At 43.0% G+C, this 20,039-nt stretch overlaps 1 protein-coding gene across 2 annotated transcripts in view; it reads left to right on the forward strand.

Annotated features, from left to right (window-relative positions):
* The window catches only part of MYOF (myoferlin), a 680,400-nt gene that overhangs the window by 378,179 nt on the left and 282,182 nt on the right, over nt 1-20,039 (forward strand). For both annotated transcript variants that reach the window (XM_078643399.1, XM_078643401.1), the window contains 3 exons: nt 1-193; nt 4,986-5,141; nt 6,563-6,694. In XM_078643399.1, the coding sequence (XP_078499525.1) occupies nt 1-193; nt 4,986-5,141; nt 6,563-6,694 (481 nt within the window). The remainder of the gene's footprint in view (nt 194-4,985; nt 5,142-6,562; nt 6,695-20,039) is intronic.

A 20,039-nucleotide genomic window follows, 5' to 3' on the forward strand; every position in this document is an offset into this window, starting at 1 on the left:
GCACCCGTTGCCTACTTTGGATGGAAAAGCCAATATAACTATGCTCGATAAGCAGATCTCGAAACTCCGTCTCAACTCAATCAAGCGCATTCTTGAGTCAGCTGTGACTATGAGAGCAGAGGCCACCGATGTTGTAGCCACGCTGCCTGAAATTGAAGACTGGCTTGATAAATTGGAGCAGTTGGCTGAGGAGGTGCGTAGTTTGGAGAACTATTGGTTACCTGTAAATTCCTACATTTTTATACAGACCATTGAGAAGTTTGACTCCTAGTTCTGGAGCATCCATTGCCCCATCCCTGATGCATTTCCCATAACTTAGAGAAAGCTTCAGCACCTATGATGAAAATATGAGTTAGGTTTCTGCTTGTTCTAAGACTGGAGATTTACTAATTATTTAAAACTGCTTTGGAAACTTATTGAGGTGTTTGAAGTGAACTACTTTACATTCTCATTAGATCTGATGTCTTCATTTTGATATACCTGTGCTTATGCTGTAAAGACAATGTCTAGACTTATATCTAGATATATATCACATGACTATGTCCAGAAAAAAAGTTTCAAGTTTTCAATTACACCATATTTCAATCGTTTTCTGGAGTTCTGTGGTGGTGGACCACGGTTTCAAATGTTCTGTAAATTTACATTGTCAAGTATTGGTGATAAATATTGAAGGATGAGGTCAAGCTTCGAAGCCAACAACAGAGTGGGCAGAGTGCTGTACTGTTGAGAAAAGGTGGAAACATTGGGTACAGGGAGAAATTAAAATGGGCAGTAGCCGAACAGGGCTAGAGCGTATGATCTAGATCACTGGAGATTGCAAAGTTCGTTGACAGTGAAAATGGCAGTGCAAAAAGTGATTTCCTTATATTTGTATTACAGCCAGAAAGCAGTATTTGACATGAGCGAGAATGTCCTCAGGGCCATTATTGTGTGCATCACTTTTTTCCAGGAAGGAGTCCAAACCAAATGTCCTGAGTGCATTTGGGGGAAAAACTGTTGACTTATGTCGGAAAGTGGCTTTTTATTTGGGGTGGGTGATTGGTCATCTTGAACAATAATGACACTAACCTGGGGTCAATTCCAAGACACTAAATTAGCCGAGCTCAACTCCCTAGTATGTATAACACAGAACAGACCGGTTTAACTTGGGGCAATGTGTAAATTATTTATGCAGTACCAAAACAGTCACTAGCTAGTGGGTGGGGCAGACTCCTTGATACTCTCTAACCAATGGGGGCAAATGTCCCTGGGGGCATCCCTCCCCATGTTTGCAGCACAACTTGCTTGCCTTACTGCTTACAATTCCACTGTGCATCTCACTACTAAAATATGAGATGGGGGAACCCTTCCTCTCATGTTCAGAGCCTCTGCATCCACCGAAAGGTGTGGCCAGGGAAATGAGCAGACTCCTGTCTTGCCCACTCCAAATTAGCTAGGGGGGACGTTTCCTCTCTGGGTTTGGTGCCAGCTATCTTGTGGGGAACTTGGGGACATATGCATTCCCTTCTTGTGGGCTCTACCTCCACTAAACTATGAATGAACAGGCTTCACCTCTGTTCCTTTCAAGTTAATGAAGTTCCTGCGCCCATGCCCGCTGTCCTTCCTGTGTTTTAGGGATTAAATGACCCTTACCTAGTCCATCCTATCCCCAGGGCTAACCCATTGCTCTGAGATCAGTTTCACATCTTGTTAAGGTTAAGCACTAGTTGAGCAGCTGCTAGCAGGCTAATGCAAATTAGCAAAGTTACTTTTCCCAAATATTTATTTCAAACCTAACTTCACCAATAAATTGGAATTTTAATAAAATAATCTTTGAATTAGCAATTTCCTGTCAAAATTTAGATTTAAGTTTATACTCTGGACTTTGGCATTTGCTGGGATCAAGCTACAGCCCTGCCAATTAAACTAGGTGTTGAGGTTAAGTCACTGGAAGAATATGCAAACTTTAATTTCACACACATTCTACTTAGAGATATCAGACACCCTACCTTATGAGGGACAAGGTTATTCTTACGGGGGAACCTATTAGAATTTAAAAACAGGGTTTCCAGCATATCGAAAAAGGTTTCTTTTGATAAGTGTGACTAAGGGGTTTTTGGGTTGCTGTAGTCACAGTACATATGGTAGGACTGAAGCCATGTTTGACAGGCCAACCCTGAGAATGGCACCATAGTACTGCAGTGCCCAGGTGGCATTTAACTTCCAGAACCTGGGTGTATTTCCTACCCCATACTCTAGGGGCTTAGAGGCAATTAAATGTGTCCATAAGGGGTGCGCCAATTTTACTATGTTTAAAGAGAGCACAAACACTTTGCTCCTGTTTAGCAGGTATACAATGCTCAGAGTTCAAAAACAGCGGCCTGAAAATGGCAAAGAATCTGGGGCAAAAATGCAGAAAAGGTGGATTTGCTACACCATCTAGTTCTTCCATGTGAGTTTGTGAAGAGTTCCCCTACCTGATATCAGTGATGTGTGCTTCAGTATAAGGCGATAGAAAAAGACCTGAAGACCGGTAGATGTTGGGGACTGTTGGTTTCAGAACTGTGGTTCAAAAACTCTTGGTACATTGTATACTCTTAGAATGCAAAATAGCTAGCACAATGCATAAATAAATAAACAGGGTTTTTTCTGCATAAAACTAGAGGAAATTATGATTAGGCAGGTAATGAAGCTATATTTGAAGTAAGCACCTCTTACCCTTGATGCCGCCTTGGACCCTAGTAATTCACTGCTCCCCCAGGTTTGTTGGAGTTCTAAAGTTGGAACTTTTTGAGATGAGTGCAGCATCCTAAAAAAGTGTATCCAGATTGTTTTTACCACTGATGTTGCAAAGTTTGTACAGGCGACATGGAAACCTAGTCTGTATGAAGCTCAAGAAAAAGGATATAATGTGAGGACCACAGTGCTAAGGAGGTGGTCATTGATTTAGTGGGCATTCTTTGTATGGTAGCAAAGTGATGTTGAAGTGATCATAATTGTTTCCAGTTGCATGGCACTGGGAACTGAGCACAGTTTCAAAGTGATCATGAGCAGAGGCTGTAGGCTGCTAAGAATTGGGGCAAGGGACAAATGTGCAGGAGCTCACTAGTGTGTGGGGATTCTGGTGGTATTTGAGAGTATTGAGAATGATCAACAAAAAAATACCATACAAAATGAGCTGTGACACGCAAGATAGTGAGAAGGTCAATTGTATCCCAAAGAAGGCATTAAAAAGACTTTCTTGAATTGCGTCAGCCACCTTAATTTGTGAAAAGGATAACTAATGTCCTAAAAACTGATGCAAAAAATGAGTTCAGGGGTGTCAATGAGAGGTACCGAATAATGGGAAAAGGGACTTGGCAACCAATTTGAAGTTAAGCCCTAATGTGAAAAGAACAGGTTGTTTGGATAATATGGCATAGTACACAATTATTTGCAAAATATAGAGGGCAACATACCTGGGTGAGTGTACCAAGAGCGTCACACCTGTGAAAGCTTTAGGGGTAAAGTATTGCCTGTGAAAATCACTAACAAAGGGTGAATGAGGGAGTGCAGCAATAAACGTTCTCTGTTTCGGTCTCTGAACAACTGGAGACAGACATACAGCCCATGCCGGGTTAAAATGGCTGCCATGCGTCGCTGATGTGTCTGGTGAAGAAGCTGAAAGGTTGTTGCAGTTTTAATTCATAATGGCTAATGACTACATGTCTAAAGCAGTGAATTGGGGTATTAATATGACTTTGTACTTTATGGAGAGGACCTTTCTAGAGCATGGATAGTTGGAAACTACTTTAACAACTTCTGTTTTGTCCAAAAGTATCCTTCTCCCCTCACAAATAGAACAACCAAGTCTTTTGTTCTTTTTGTGAGTTTTGGGGCTTTTCTCAAGGGCCGGCCCATGGCAGTGGTTTAAAGATTTCCTGTATTATATATAAAAACACATTTTTATTTATAAGGGCCGAGCTTTTTTGCTATCATCCAATCACGGATGTGATCCTTGTGTTTTGTAATATATCAGGGATGTCCGTTTACTTTCTAGATGAGCATGGATCTGGATGTGCTCTGTAGAAATTTGGCTTTGCAGTAGGTGATAAATGCATGTATGGGTACTGAAACAAGGGAAGAAGGGTGACTCCTCGCTGAACCACTCAGAACACTCCTTATGGAAGATTATAATAAACCAGTTCTGAATATGTGGCCATGATGTCAGAGGGATATGATCCCCTTTAGGGCAATGGCTGCAACTCTCAATCACTTGTGCTAGTTAACAATATTTTTAATGGAACTGTGGCATGCGTATCAGAGAGGAGACAGGCTGTCAATGTCGCATGATACCTTGGCTGTGAAGATGCATTGAACCTCTGCTTGTCAAAGGCTTTTTTTCCCTCAAGTTGGTGTGAATCCAGACTTGTGGTCTTCGAGTAAGTTATGATGTTTCCCTCGCCCCACAAATTCTGGTCACTTCCCTTTCTAGATGTCTGCTAACGTACAGTTGATTTGTGGAGGAATGGTAGTTGATAGCAGCTTGTGATCTGTATTGTTTGTTTGGAGAAATACTGCATGCCTTATAGGTATAATAACATAAGTCCCGGAGAGAGGTAATCATTTTACAAATTCACTCTTTAAGATTATAGAAAGAATTATGTCACTCATGTATATGGTCCACTATTTGTTTAAAGAAAATCAATATATTGCCTGCCATTTTCCCCACGGTCAAACTTGATTTTGTTACAATCATTAATAGGATCTTTACATTAAGACCCTTCTCACAGTTAGTGAGAGAAAGGGAAACCTTACTAAAGGCACATGATGAAAATGCTTTTATGGGGATTTGAATTCACTCTGTCTAGGGAGCTATATGAAAGGTCAGCCAAGAACACTTGTGGTCGGATTCAATCTTTCTGGCTATAATTTTGTTTGAGAAAACAATAGTTGCTGAAAGATCAACTCTATCTGAGCTTTTTTTGTGTTTGTACTGAGGCTATATCTACATTTTATTTTTCCAGCCCCAAAATAGCATGCCCGATGTTATTATATGGATGATCCGTGCAGAGAAGAGATTGGCTTATGCTCGTGTTCCAGCTCACCGGGTTTTGTTTTCAACAATGAGTGAAAAAGCATCTGGAAAATACTGTGGCAAGACTCAAACCATCTTTCTACAGGTAAATGTGTTTGTTGATGAAATCTTGGCTATACTGTTCAAAACCTAGCAAGTTGTCTTGTGCAGCCATAATGTTATTAGTGAGTAAGATGAAGGTGATCTTTAAATTAGTGGACGAGGAGGCTTCTTAAACTTCAACATTTGTGGTATTTTTTTATCTACCTTTCAGCGCTATTAGTATTTTTACATTGGAGATTTGGGAAAATTTAACAAGGAAAGAAAACTAGACTTTAAGAACCTGCACTAACGGATCTTGTGAAGCTCCATGGGGCAGTTGTTGACAAAGAATGCGGTAGATCAAGGATCACTGTTGGTGTGTGTGTGCTTGCCTACAAATCACACCTGAAAGGCGTGCAGAGACACAAACCTGCACCCAGTCTGTTCTCTAGATAATGAGTCATTCCTTTGCTTGCATGACTTGGCTGTCACCCGGGTCTACTGGCTTTTGTTGATAAACAGTTCTGGGGAGCGCAGGAAATTATAGAATGGCTGTCCTGTTTTGTATTTTAGATGGGACAACATACTGACGCTTTTTACTTTTGCTTGAACAAAAGATTCATCACACCTTGCAGAGTCTATGGGGCTGATTACGATGAGTTTCGGAAAACCTCCGACCTCAGGTCGGAGCCTTTCCGACACTCGTAGTCTGGTTCAGTTCCGACTGGCTGATTGTTACAGCCGGTCAGGATTGAAACCAGCTGGTCATTCTGGCTGGCTTCTGACCGGCTCCAGGAGCTCGTCTGCCAGTTGGAGACTGGCACATAATCCAAATGGAAGGCGTTTCTGCCTTCTGGATTACGATGCACTGTTTCTGGTAGGGTTTCCATGCCGGCCTTTCCGACATGGGTACTCAGTTGGAAAACGTGTTTGGGGGCCCCTAACAGGGACCCCTTCTTTTTTCGGCCGCAGGTTGGGGGCCTAGGGGACACCATTGGGGCCCCCTTGTTGATCCCTGCAACTTGTGGCAGGCACCTTGAGGTGCCTGCTACAGGGTGCAAGGATGAACACAGACTCCCATTTCTCTATGGGAGCTGGTGTTAGGGCCGGTTTACGGCCGTAAATACAAGCTCCTATAGAGGAATGGGCGTATGCGAGTGCACCATGTGTGGCGCATCGTGACTAGTTGGTCGGGACCGCCGGATGGAGATCAGTCGTTCTCGTTACCGCAATGGTGTCTGGTGGAAGCAAGCTCCCCCGACATCGCAATAAGCCCCAAAGCGTTCAACTTCAACCTAATCCTGGAGGTCCTAGTTCCGTAGTGTGACTGAATGGAAATCAACCATATATTCCACCTCCAAACTCTAAAGATAATTTATAATAATACTGGTCTAAATTGTTGATTGTATTTTTTTGATTGATGCTAGATGTAAACTTACTGCTACAGCAAATTTCAGAGTAATTTTTCATTAATATTTCTTCCAGTATCCATTAGATAAGAACAACGGTAACAAAGTTCCTGCTGAGTTGCGAGCTAACATTTGGTTGGGATTGTCAGCAGAAGAGAAGAAATTCAACAGCTTTGCTGAAGGAACTTTCAGTGTGTATGCTGAAATGGTAATTTTCTGTTTCTTGTTTTGCACTAGCATTTTTAAGACCTGCTATGACAAATATCCTGTTGACACTGTGTATTATAATATGCAACGCAAAAGCCATGAAATCTCTAATTAGATCAACATTTGCCCCTTTAAATGTATTTCTTTACCTCCATACCTTTCCCACCTCCTGCCCAAAGCAAGACTTTTTACCTCATCACTGGGTGGCATTGCCATCCTTTCTACCGCCATGGGCCATGACCAGGCCTTCCGGCAGACTCGCCTACTAAGAGCATCCACTATACCTCCAGAACCTTTTTGTCGTCAGACTTCCACCGTTGTGTATAAAATGGATCTCAATCCACGCAAAAACCCCTTCAAAAGGGCATGCTTTCTCTAGATCAATGGGTATGTCAAACCTAAAGCATATTACGTGTGATGTTATTTATCTTTTGATTGAGCTTTCAGTCACCAGTGTGTTTCTTAATTAACAACAAGGGGTGGTGATGGACAGAGTCTCTGAATTAAGCAGAAAACTCTCACCCAGTCAAGAGATCAGGGCTAGATCCAACACCGTTTTTTAGCTCACTGCATCATCCCAGTTTCAGAACCTGGCTGTATGCAAATTAGTCTGTTCCTGTCCCAGTGCATGATGGGAACAGGGCAAACCAAACTACAAAGCCAATTCTTACACTGGAAAGGAAACAAGCTACCGGGGACCGGTTTCTGGCATTTCAGCCTCTTCGGCCCGGCTTGCTTGAATCCTGATGGTGCAGTGAGCAAGGGACTCATGTCTGAGCATACCCTTCCACGCTTAGGGTGGACAAAATAATTAACAACAAGGGGTGGTGATGGACAGAGTCTCTGAATTAAGCAGAAAACTCTCACCCAGTCAAGAGATCAGGGCTAGATCCAACACCGTTTTTTAGCTCACTGCATCATCCCAGTTTCAGAACCTGGCTGTATGCAAATTAGTCTGTTCCTGTCCCAGTGCATGATGGGAACAGGGCAAACCAAACTACAAAGCCAATTCTTACACTGGAAAGGAAACAAGCTACCGGGGACCGGTTTCTGGCATTTCAGCCTCTTCGGCCCGGCTTGCTTGAATCCTGATGGTGCAGTGAGCAAGGGACTCATGTCTGAGCATACCCTTTCACGCTTAGGGTGGACAAAATAATTAACAACAAGGGGTGGTGATGGACAGAGTCTCTGAATTAAGCAGAAAACTCTCACCCAGTCAAGAGATCAGGGCTAGATCCAACACCGTTTTTTAGCTCACTGCATCATCCCAGTTTCAGAACCTGGCTGTATGCAAATTAGTCTGTTCCTGTCCCAGTGCATGATGGGAACAGGGCAAACCAAACTACAAAGCCAATTCTTACACTGGAAAGGAAACAAGCTACCGGGGACCGGTTTCTGGCATTTCAGCCTCTTCGGCCCGGCTTGCTTGAATCCTGATGGTGCAGTGAGCAAGGGACTCATGTCTGAGCATACCCTTCCACGCTTAGGGTGGACAAAATAATTAACAACAAGGGGTGGTGATGGACAGAGTCTCTGAATTAAGCAGAAAACTCTCACCCAGTCAAGAGATCAGGGCTAGATCCAACACCGTTTTTTAGCTCACTGCATCATCCCAGTTTGTTTCTTGGCATTAGGTGAGGTAGAATGGCATATGGTACAATGCAGCGAGCTACCACTAGTCATAGAAGAGCCAGGTTTTAAGAGCTGGGTGAAACACCTACAAAGAAGGACTAGAACACCGTGTTAAAGTGACAAATTTCCAGTGTACATGAAGTAATGTTGTAAACCTAAATCTCTGCTCGATTGATCTGAAGGATCTGTCTTAGTCTGTGCAGCACTATTTATTATTTATATTTGTTTTTCAGGTGTCTATGTGAGGAGGTTGTGTCTGGTGTCTGTGAGGAGGTTGTAGACTTTAGAGACCAGTGTGCGACAAGCTTGCTTTAATGTTTCCATTTTTCCTTTCTGAGTCTGTCAAATACCTAATCGAAACTATTCCAACTTACATTTCCAATTTTCTGCCACATTTCAATCCAGTTTCTTTTCATGCTGGAGCTCCTTAACCTCCAGAACATCCTATACTTAATGATATAGTATCCCATCAGAAAATATCATTTTGGAAATTGTTTTAATATTAATTGATTTAGGTTTTGATTGTGTGGCCAGCCATAGTAAGCCGCCATATGACTTTAGTTTGCTCAGAATTGCCCCGGGTTCATCTCTTTTTGGTTACTGCCTCTGGTCTGAAACTTGATTCTATATCTGCACCTAGCTGTATATTGCTTTGTTCTGACAGTTTTTTTTCCTTTTATCATCCATCATCATGATCTTTTGCTCTGTCTGGTTACTTGAATGTGTGTGGTTGTAATTCCCTGGCAATATAAATAGCAAAAAGTGAATAGCCAATACAAGGAAGCTTAGGTGCATTACTTCACAGTGCACATGTGCATCAGGTGTGATTTAAGGAACCATCTTGAGCACTTCAATGACTTAGTGTCTGCCTTTGGTCTGAAAATGTGGTTCGAGGCATATGAGCTGTAGATCATATACTTGTGCATAGATCGAGATCTGGTGTTGGGCTCGATGTATGCACTTAGTTTTTGTCTTGGAAGAAGTCTTCGTAGTCATGAGATAGGTGACTCCTCCTTAGGGTGACAGTGCGTATGTAATTTGCTGCACTCCGTGTCAGTGTCGTTTTTGAACCCCCTTCAACGCGCAATCCCCCACCACTTGACGTAAGGTCTCAATCGTGTTTCCTTTTAGACGTGCATTTTCAGAAAATATCAAATCCTCGACCTTGATCTTCGACACGGGCCGTTGGGCCTATCCGCACCGACCACACCAGCAGTCAATGGAAAGGACTCTTTTAAAAAATGCCCCGGGTTCACCTAACCTGCCTACTGCCCGGTCACGCCATTTGGTTTGTTCTCCCGCCGCAGCGCACGCGGGGACCGCTACAGAACTACAAGCCCCAGGGGGCTTTGCAATATCGCGGCAGGAGCCGCGCAATGCCTCTGCGCCTCCCGGCGTATAAATCATCGCCAGGGCTCCCGTGGGACACCCGATAACCTGCCTACTGCCCGGTCACGCCATTTGGTTTGTTCCCCCGCTGCAGCCGCAGTGCACACGCGGACCGCTACAGAACTACAAGACCCAGGGGGCTTTGCAATTTATTTATTTATTTATTATTGCTATTTATTAAACGCGAACGAATACCCGTAGGCATCTCGGCGCTAAACTAACTACGTGAATCTCCAGAAGGTGTTGCTATGAAATTATTGGTTAAAGAGCCAAGTCTTTAACTGTTTGCGAAAAAGCAAGAGTGAAGGACTTGTCCTGATTGACTGTGGCAATGTGTTCCATAGCTTAGGAGCAGAAACCAAAAAACGCTGATCACCCCAGGAAACTGTTTTTGTGCGCGGCACCACTAGTTGATTCAAAGTGGTGGAGCGGAGTTGCCTGGAGGGAGTATAGGGAATCAATTGGTCCTTGAGAAGCGAAGACAGCGAAGATAGCAGAAGATCGAAAGATGATGCATCGCGAACACTTTACTACATTGACCAAAGTCCTTAGGGGTGACACCGCCGGTGTGTGAGTAGTGTGCGACCCCACCCCCATTTGTAACTTTAAAGCTCCCTTGAGCAGCGGGCTGACGAGCCTGGGATCCCGCGCCTGAGTGGTACTATACCTGGCAGATATTGGCAGCCATAGGCAACCCCAGTACACGGCCTATCCCTGCTGATGAGGGGTAATACCCCGAAACACGTGTCCAGGGATGGCGAAGACAGCGAAGATAGCAGAAGATCGAAAGATGATGCATCGCGAACACTTTACTACATTGACCAGAGTCCTTAGGGGCGACACCGCCGGTGTGTGAGTAGTGTGCGACCCCACCCCCATTTGGTCCTTGAGAAACTGCGGACCTTGGTTATGTAGTGCTTTATAGACTATACATAAAGTCTTGAACTTGATTCGATTACGGATCGGCAGCCAGTGATAGTTCCTTAATATATCTGAAGTGGATTTGAATTTAGGTGTTCTAGAAAGGAGTCTGGCAGCCGCGTTCTGTATGGTTTGCATTTTATTGGTCACACGGATCTGGGCATTTGCAAATAGACCATTACAGTAATCCAGGGAAGTTAATACTAGGGAGCTTACTAGAGTTTTTCCAGCTGCGTCAGGTAAAAATAATTTTTCTTACTAGTTTAAGTTTATGACAAGCTGTGGCTGCTGTTTTATTGGCATGGGCCATAAAATTGAGGCCTTCATCAAAAGTCACTCCCAGGTTCCTCACCCTGGAAACCGGTTTAGGAGGAGCTCCGAAGGATGAGGGCCACCAAGTTGAGGACCAGCCTGGCGAGAGAGGTCCAAAAATGACCACCTCCGTTTTCTCTGAGTTAAGCTTCAGAGAATTGGAAGCCATCCACTCTCCAATTGCTAGCATACCTCCTTGAAAACGTTCTGCCACCCTATCTCCATCACTATTTATGGCTAAAACCAACTGCGTATCATCTGCATAGGAGGTTAGGCTCATCCCATAGGCTTTGATGAGTTTAGCCAGGTCCATAGATATTAAACAGTGTCGGACTTAGGGATGAGCCTTGAGGAACCCCACATGGCAGAGACAACTGAGCTGATTGGAAAGATCCCAGGGTAACCACCTGACTCCTCCCAGCCAAGAATGAGGCCAACAAGTCTTTAGCAATCCGTTGGATACCCATTTTTCCGACACGGTCGACCAGGATCTTATGGTCGACCGTGTCGAAAGCTGCGGATAAATCAAGCAGCACCAGGACAGCTGTTCCTCCCTGATCCCGGATTACTCTGATGTCGTCAGCTGCCTTAATTAATGCTGTTTCCGTACCATGGAATTTACGAAATCCAAATTGGGTACTGTCCAGCTGGTGATGTTTCTTAATAAAATCTGAGAGCTGTTGGTTAATGGCTTTTTCAGCTACTTTTGCTAGGAAGGGGATGCTCGCTATGGGTCGATAGTTTTTTAGCTCATCCTTGTCCAGGTTTGGTTTTTTTAAAAGTGGTTTTAAAAGGGTCTTTTTCAGTATATCGGGTTAAATCCCTGATCTAAACATGGAATTACAGACTTGTGTGACAACCATGACAAGCAGGAGCCGTGCAATGCCTCTGCGCCTCCCAACGCATAAATCCTCGCCAGCGCTCCCGCAGCGTGGACGTGCCCGGGCCGCACGCGGGCGAAGCCCGGGCCAAGGGCAGGCCCCTCCTTGCCAGTCATCGACCGGAGGAGGCTGGGCTGGGCCATGGCTCTTGGCTCTTTGCTGTAACCTGGGTGTTCGAAGGTACTGTGTCCATAATTTTATTCTGTCCATGAAAAGTGCAAGGATACTGCTTACATTGTGCAAAATAACTACTGGGAGGACTATATCAAGGGGCTATGATATTTTAATAGCCACGCGGACATTTCAGAGATATTGTTTTGGAGCCCCTGTGTGATATTAACAGTGTGACTGACTAAAGTAATTGGCAAATAAGAGGTCTATATAGAACCGTATTTACTTATAGATACCCTTAAAGAAAACACGAAATGGAGTAATCATGGGGAAGAGGTAAACATCGACCATCCCGTACAAGGACAAACAGAGTAAAGAGGGGGGGGAAGGACCCTGTTTGTCATTGTTGAATTACTTGACAGGTGCAATGGGCGCAATAGAAAAGGAAATCTTGACGGAAGAAGAGGCGTTGAACCCAGAAAAAAACAGTATTACAGAGGGTTCTCCTCAACCGGTTAATGATAAAGGTTCATTGGCTGAAAAGCAGAATAGAATAGATAAAAAATAATGGTTGAGTTGTAAATATTTCTGATCACGTTATTGATAGTGAGCCTGAGAGTGACCCTCAACCACCGTCAAAGCGCCCTAGAAATCCAGATATCACACCTAAATTGAGTAAGGAATCTTGTACCAAGGGTATGGGAACCCCAAGTATTACACACAAATGAGTGCAAAAAAAGAGTAAGGTCCCAACAGACAGTAAACTAACTGGGTTGGAGAAAGCGTTGGCAAGCTCTGATTCCCGAATGCAGAACGAAGTATTAAACTTGAAAAATAAATTGGATTCTCTAGATGGCTTTCTTAGGGAATCTCTAACTAACCTGATTGGAAGAGTGGGGGCAATGGAAAAAGTATTATCCAAGTGCCATAATAAATGTGAGCATAATTTATCCGACCCTAATGATGTTCAGAGTAACAGCAGATTAAATACTAATCCCAGTACCCAGTTAAATGCCTTTAGCCCCACTGAACCCCTGCCAGTTTGTAAAAGTGTGAGGGGGATACCTCACAAGTTAATTACCTAGAGTGGGATTATAAATTATCAAGAGAAGGGGCCTAAGGTGATGAAAGAAACGACATGTACGGTGGAACCGGTGTGCGAAAATTCGAGTACATGTATAGATCTACCACCGGCGCCTACCCCGTACACAGTGATCTTACCCAATGTCCCTAGACTGCAACAGGGGATAGTTGAAACCTGTGAGAGCCTGAAAAATAAATTGTTATCCTGGCTGGGAAACAGGGTAGGCCAAACAGATACTCTTTCAAGCGTTTAAAATGGCAAGGAGGGTGAGATGGATAGGGAGGGGGAGTAAGGACCTGGCTGGTGACTGTTATATTAAATTTTAAAACCCCACAATTTACTGAGTTGATTTTGAACAGGGTGGGAAATTGTCTGATCTCACCACAACATATTAATATTGTCCCATTAGGATTTTTCTACAAACCCGTTACTATGAACATAGCAGACAAAGTAGGGAGGTCCCACCGGCAATTCAGAATTTTAGGGCTGGAGTACCTGTATATAATTTCTTCAATGCGTTAGCCAACTTGGAAGAAGTGGACTGACTGAAGGGATTGGATATTAGTGTAGATAGAAGTAGCGAGCAAGAAAACAATACAGATATAACAGCAATAGTTATATGCAGTGGGAATGACAAAGCAAGTACCCATAGGGTTGACAATATTACTGGTGGAAGGGGCATACTTGGTCTATATGATCACGCAGGGCAATGTGATATGTTTATTAATAACTCAGTGAATACGCCGTGTGAAATGGTTATATTAACTGATAAAGATAAAAGACCCATTCCCCCTTTGTCAACAAGTGTGGTTTCCCCAATATTATGTACTGCGGTGGAGGATAACCATTTGAGACCTAGTAGAGCGGAAAACAGACTCTTATGAAATTGATGATACTAGAAACGGAAATTGTAACTTTATGTTCTGGAACGTAGCAGGTTTAAAATCTAAGGCGGGGAATTTGGTATTTAGCAATTTTGTGCAGAAGTTTGAAATTTTTAGTTTACAGGAAACCCGGGTAGTGGAGCCCATACATATAAATGGCTATAAAACATTACATACACCGGCAATAGCTTCATTGTATGGAAGAGCCAAAGGGTGTTTTGTACCTATGTTTCCGAACTTGGTAAAGTTAATATGGTGGTTGAAGATTCTTTTTATCAGATCATTAGTTTACCTGTGGATAAAACCTGCACAGTAATACTAGTAAATTACTATAATAACGTCCCTCATGATCAAATAGAGAGGATTGTTAAAACCATACATTACCATCTTCAAAAGTTACAGGAGTCTGCATGTAAGGATTTATTAGTGGTTTGGGGAGGGGATTTTAATCTGGGGCTATGTCAACACTCAGAAACTGGGAACTGTGGTATTGCATATGATACGAAGACTATTCTCCCTAATTTTCCCCATTCAAGGTATGGGGACAGTTTGAACGATATAGTGTTTAAACTCTACCTAGGATTCGCCGATACTTTGTTTCTCCTCTGTCAACTTTGGTCGTACCTTTAATGGTCGTGGTACATTTTCCACAATAGATTTTATTCTTGTTACCAACAGGCATTGTTCAAGAATCACCAACTTCTGTGCATATAAGATCGCCATAAGTGATCACTTTCCTCAGAGCCTAGGTATTCTATTATTTAGGAATGAAGCAATGAGGGCCAAAAGCCCTAATCCCATATTGGGAGACATTGCTTTATCTAGGCAAAATGGATATATGTTACGATGGGACCAAATAGACCCACATGAACTAATGGGTAAGGTTGTAACCGAATGTAATAAGATCATGGCCTGTCTGGACGAAAATTCTACATGCATGGAAATTATGAGAGGTTTTATTGCCATTACAGATCATATCAAGAAGGCCCATACCGGTAAAATTAATAGTAAGAAGAGGACACTGAGAAAAGAAGGGTGGTTCGATTCCAATTGCACAAGGGCTCATAGGAATCTCAAGAATACCCTGCACTCGAGAGAGAAAAAAAAAAGAAGATCGGAGATGCCTGTAAATCTGGCACCTGAAGTCTTAGAGTTTGGCTACCTCAATCTTCCACCAGACGGCATGAATATCTTTAAAGAAGCTAGACGTCCCTCCACCAGCGCATGCTATGCAGCAAAGTGGAAACTATTTGTGATTTACTGCACAAATAACAAAATTAATCCACTAGATGCTTCTGTTCAGAACATTGTTATCTCTTGCATTTACAACAATGTAACCTAGCATATACATCTATAAGACTACATCTCGCTGCAATAGCCGCTTATCTCCAAAACAGATAACACTTGTCTTTGTTTAGGGAGCCCGCTATCAAAGGATTTATGGAGGGACTTAAGAGAATAATTCCACCCCGAGTTCCACCTTCTCCGGTGTGGAATCTAAATCTTGTCCTCATCAGACTCATGGGTCCCCCATGTGAACCTCCACACAAACTCATTCACAATATTGTTTCATCTTTTGCCTACCTTAACCCCTTGCATGCGTCGGACGGCCCCTGGCTGTCCGATGCCACGGTGGGCGTGTGCGTCTGACGCCCGTGAGCTGTCTGATCTCTGCACGCCCAAGCGGTTAAAGCACTCAGAGACTTTTCCACCCAAGCATTTGTGGCTGGTTCAAACTATTTAGATCATTGGTCTGACTTCCTGGACAGAGTTTTTTGGGTTAAGCATAATGATCTTTAAACTCTTGTGGTCAACTGCCATCATAAGGTGCAGGTTGAAGTATAATCTGAGACTATGGTGCCTGTTGAAATTATTGTAGCTTCATCAGAGAGCTGCAGACTTTTTGAATCCGCTGCATTGTTCATGAACTGCAGTGTTTAGATTGATCTATGTTCCCACAGTATGTGGCTGGTCTGCATTTACAATGTGTAGATCAAGTTTGCCTGTAGCGAATGTCGTGTTAAAGGTTTTAGTGCCCAGTCCGTAGATTTGACCTAAGAGAAAATGCCACTTAAATACTAGGTTTAGATCATAGGAATTTGTGTTTCCTCGCCCCATTGTGAAAAGTTATTCCAAGTTGTTTTAAACTCTCCTGAGCAGCTTTGTACATCCCTTGAAACATGCACAAACTGAATGACTGGGCTTGTGATCAAACTGCGCTGTCTAAATATCTTCTAATAGGAAGTCCTTTCCAGAAGTAACACTGGAAATATGTTTCCATTGATTTTGTTAAGGATTTGAACAAAACAAAATCAAGAGGTTTAAGATTCCTGAAAGGCTAATCTTGGTTCTGATCTATATCTCTGCCTTCATATATTGGCATGTAATGTGAATGTTTTAATTACGTTCTCTAATGTTCAGGACCAAACCCTGGCATGTAATCCAACAGGTCAGGCTAAACTTCAATTTCTAAAAAGAAGCGTTCTCAGAAGTTATATTTGATTGGCCTCTAAATATTCTCTACATCAAGTAGTAAGTGGAAGCTGCTAAGTAGTTATTATAAATGTACATGTTTTGGCATTGGTGTCTTATTCATGTGTCCCGTTATTGTCAAACTTCTCATCGATTGCCGCTTGTGGAGTGTTAGACCTGGCACCATTGGCGTGGGTCTCCCTTCCATTTTTCACTGTTGTCTCCTCTGGTTTTGCTGGTATTAGATACTCTGGACGCTGTGCCACTGCCATTGAGTGCCATAGCGCAAATGCTCCCTGTGTAAATATGACTGTGAATTGGTATATCCCTGATTGGCTTATTTGGTTTACCTGTTCGTTCCTAGTAGTGTGGCCGGTGTGTGCCCAGGGCTGGTAACCCAAATACTGCTGGTGGGCCTCCAGCACTGGTTTGCGACACCCACAGAAGCAGCTTGTAAAGTGTACCTCAGACCTGCAACTGCAGTGTCCGTGTGCAGTCCAGAACTGCCATCTTGGCTGTGAAGTGCCCACACTTCCCAGCCCCTGTGCCTTCCCTTAGCATCATGTCAGTCACCCCTATGGTTGGTGAATTGTGTGCGTGTAAGGCAGGATATGGCATGATATGTGTAGCATGTCCTGGTAGTGAATTACCCTCCATTTTGTTTTTCACTGCTGCAAGGCTACCTTTTCTCCATAGGTTAGAATGGGCAGACTGGCTATTATATCTTATATAACTGTCCCAGGGAACATGGTAGAAATTCGAGTTTAGTATGCCTGAGCTCAGAATAATAAAATACATATTTTAGCAAAGTTTGTTTTAATATTCTGTGTTTTAAAATACCACTTTTAGAAAGTAGGTATTTTCTTGCCTAAGCCTTCCAGTGTGCTCTGCGGTTGTGTATTGGCTGTCTGGGTTTAGAGTGACAAGACAGGCTGAGTCAGACCTGGGTTGAATAGAGAGATCTGCATTGAGTACTGGGGAGGGGTAGCTCCTTGACATGACTAGGGCTGTGCCTGGCAAGGTGAATGCTGGCTCCACCTCCTACTGGGCGTCTGATGGCAGACTCCCTCTTTCTGAAAGGAAGAATGCAGCCTGGTAAACAAAGTGCTCCAGGCCTGAGCAGAACTGGTTTTGGCTGGGTTCAGTGACTAGTGACTTTTGAGAACAAAGACTTTTGGGGTATAAATAGCTGTGCCCAAACCCCTACATTTTGTATTGCTCCTGGATGTCAAGAAGAACCTCTGTCCGTTTCACTGAAGGAATCTGTAGCAGGGGACTGTCCTTGTGCTTGTGTGCTTTTTCTTGTGTTGGCCTGCAGTAGTTTCCCTTGGACTTGGAAGAAGAGGGAAAAGGACTTTGAGAGAACTTTTATTTTTGCTAAAACAATCACCCAAGGGCTAGAAAAGCAAGCCTCCTGCTAGAGTCACAGGCAAATCTGACTCCCCCACCAGCCTCCTGATTCCTCCCAGCGAGGATTTCTATCTGCAGGTGAGGCTCCTGGGAGTTCCAGGGCCTCCAGTTCTACTACAGAGAAGAGTGCTGAAATTGTTGCGAATGCCCGTTTGCGAGCCGCCGCAGCTGAAGAGAGTAAAAAATCACCGCGCTGCTGCCGCGAACGCTCGCAAACCAAAGCTCATCGCTAGCTTGCGGGCCACAAAGTGCTCGCTAACCCCAGAGATCATCGCATCGCACGTTTGCGGGCTTTTCGAAGGCTCGCTAACCCCAGATCATGGCATTGAGATCATCGCATCACGACATCGCAGAGCGGGTGCCGTGTGTCGCCATTTTCCTCGCATCGCACCCGGATCGTCGCTCCCTCGTGGGGCACCATTTTCTTTCATCGCAACAAGGTCGCAACCGGACCAGGGCATCATCCTCCCTTGCGGCAAGGATTCAATACATCGCTGGCCTAGTGTGAAGAAGTCTGTCGCTTTGTCCCGCACGCACCCGCAGACCGACGCATAATCCTCCCTTGCAGCAAGGATTCAACGCATCGCCTGCCTCGCATGAGGAAAATCATTGCTACAGCCGGTTTGTGACATTTTGTCTGTTATTCTATGAAATCCAGGTACTTTGTAAGTAAAAGGGTCGCAGAGACCCATGCTTTGAAATGAACCCCTATTTGAACACTTTGAACTCTTTTTCCAGCGGTTCAAGAGTCCCCCCCCATTTTTCAGTATTGTGGCTTTTTACCGTTATTGGTCTTGTGTTAAGTCTATATCTAAAGATACTTATTTTTTATAACTGCTTGTGCGGTGTCCCTTTGTAGTGTCCTTCACTGCGTTACTGTGTATGATCATAAATGCTTTACACACTGCCTCTGAGATAAGCCTAGCTGCTTGTGCTATGTTACCACAGGGCTGAGCAGGGGTTATCAAAGGGTGTAGCCCCCTTACTCTGACTTAGGAGGAAGGGTCCCTACTTGGACTGTGGCCAGCCAGTGCCAACTAGAGACCCCCATTTCTAACACGGAGTAGTTGTAGTTATTGTATTGCTAGCAAGAGCAGAATCCATTTGAGCTATTGGTTGTAATGATTGATGCATACATGGAAGCCTGAAACCCCTGTACAAAGCCATCTCTAATTTCCTTATTCATTAATCAATCACTAAGTACCTTCAATAAGATGATTACCTAGCTGCTCAACTGTAATAGCTTATTCGAGTGGTTTTCACGTTACAAAGCATGCTGCCAGAGCAACAGGCAACGTTTAAGGCAGATCACAGGCCAGAATTACAATTGCCGATTTAAACAATAAAAAAAACGAGCTTTTCTAATCTGTTTCTCTGAAATCAAAGATGTTTATGGCAGCATGTTTATTTTTACAGCTCCAAGTCACTACACAAAAGTAGGAATCTCTCTGCATGTATTGCAGTTTATAATAGTGATATCATTTGTGTTTGCAACACAGTATTGTTGTGTATTAGTGTTTAATTTCACAATTCAGACTCTGCATTTATTCTGCACATTTGCAACCATACTTGCTCATGTAAAAGGGCAAGACACTTAATTTAAGCCTTTTTGGAGACGGTGTGACCATGTATTATAATGAATTACCCTTTGCAAGAGGTTAAAAGAACATTGCACATCATCTTAAAGTGTCCAGAATTTAAGAAGGAACTGTCTTTCTTTATGGTCGCAGAACTCCTCAGCGACTTGCAGTATCCTTATAATATATAACAAAAATGTGCCTTATTGTGTGTATGTATGTATATATAATGTGTGTGTGTATATATATATATATATATATATATATATATATATATATATATATATATATATATATGTATATATGTATATGTATATGTATATATGTATATATGTATATATATATGTATATATATATATATATATGTATATATATATATTTATATGTATATATATATATTTATATATATATATATTTAGTGTGAGTTCTAATGATGAGTGAGAACTCAAAGTAGCAGTCGTGGGTGTTTGTAGTCTGAATGGGAGTCAGCATTCTAGTTGAGTAAAGTGTGCAAGTGCTTACTGTATATTGGTTTTAACAATAGATCAACTTTGCAAGTTGTTCATCTTTCCACTCTGGATAGCATTGAAAATACTGTTTATTTCTATTCTTTCAAAATGTCTGTGGAAGTGCCGTGGTGAGAAAGGCTAAGGGGCGCTGGCCCAGTTAGGAG

This window comes from Lissotriton helveticus, chromosome 5_1, assembly GCF_964261635.1.
Source record: "Lissotriton helveticus chromosome 5_1, aLisHel1.1, whole genome shotgun sequence".
Lineage (NCBI taxonomy): Eukaryota > Metazoa > Chordata > Amphibia > Caudata > Salamandridae > Lissotriton > Lissotriton helveticus.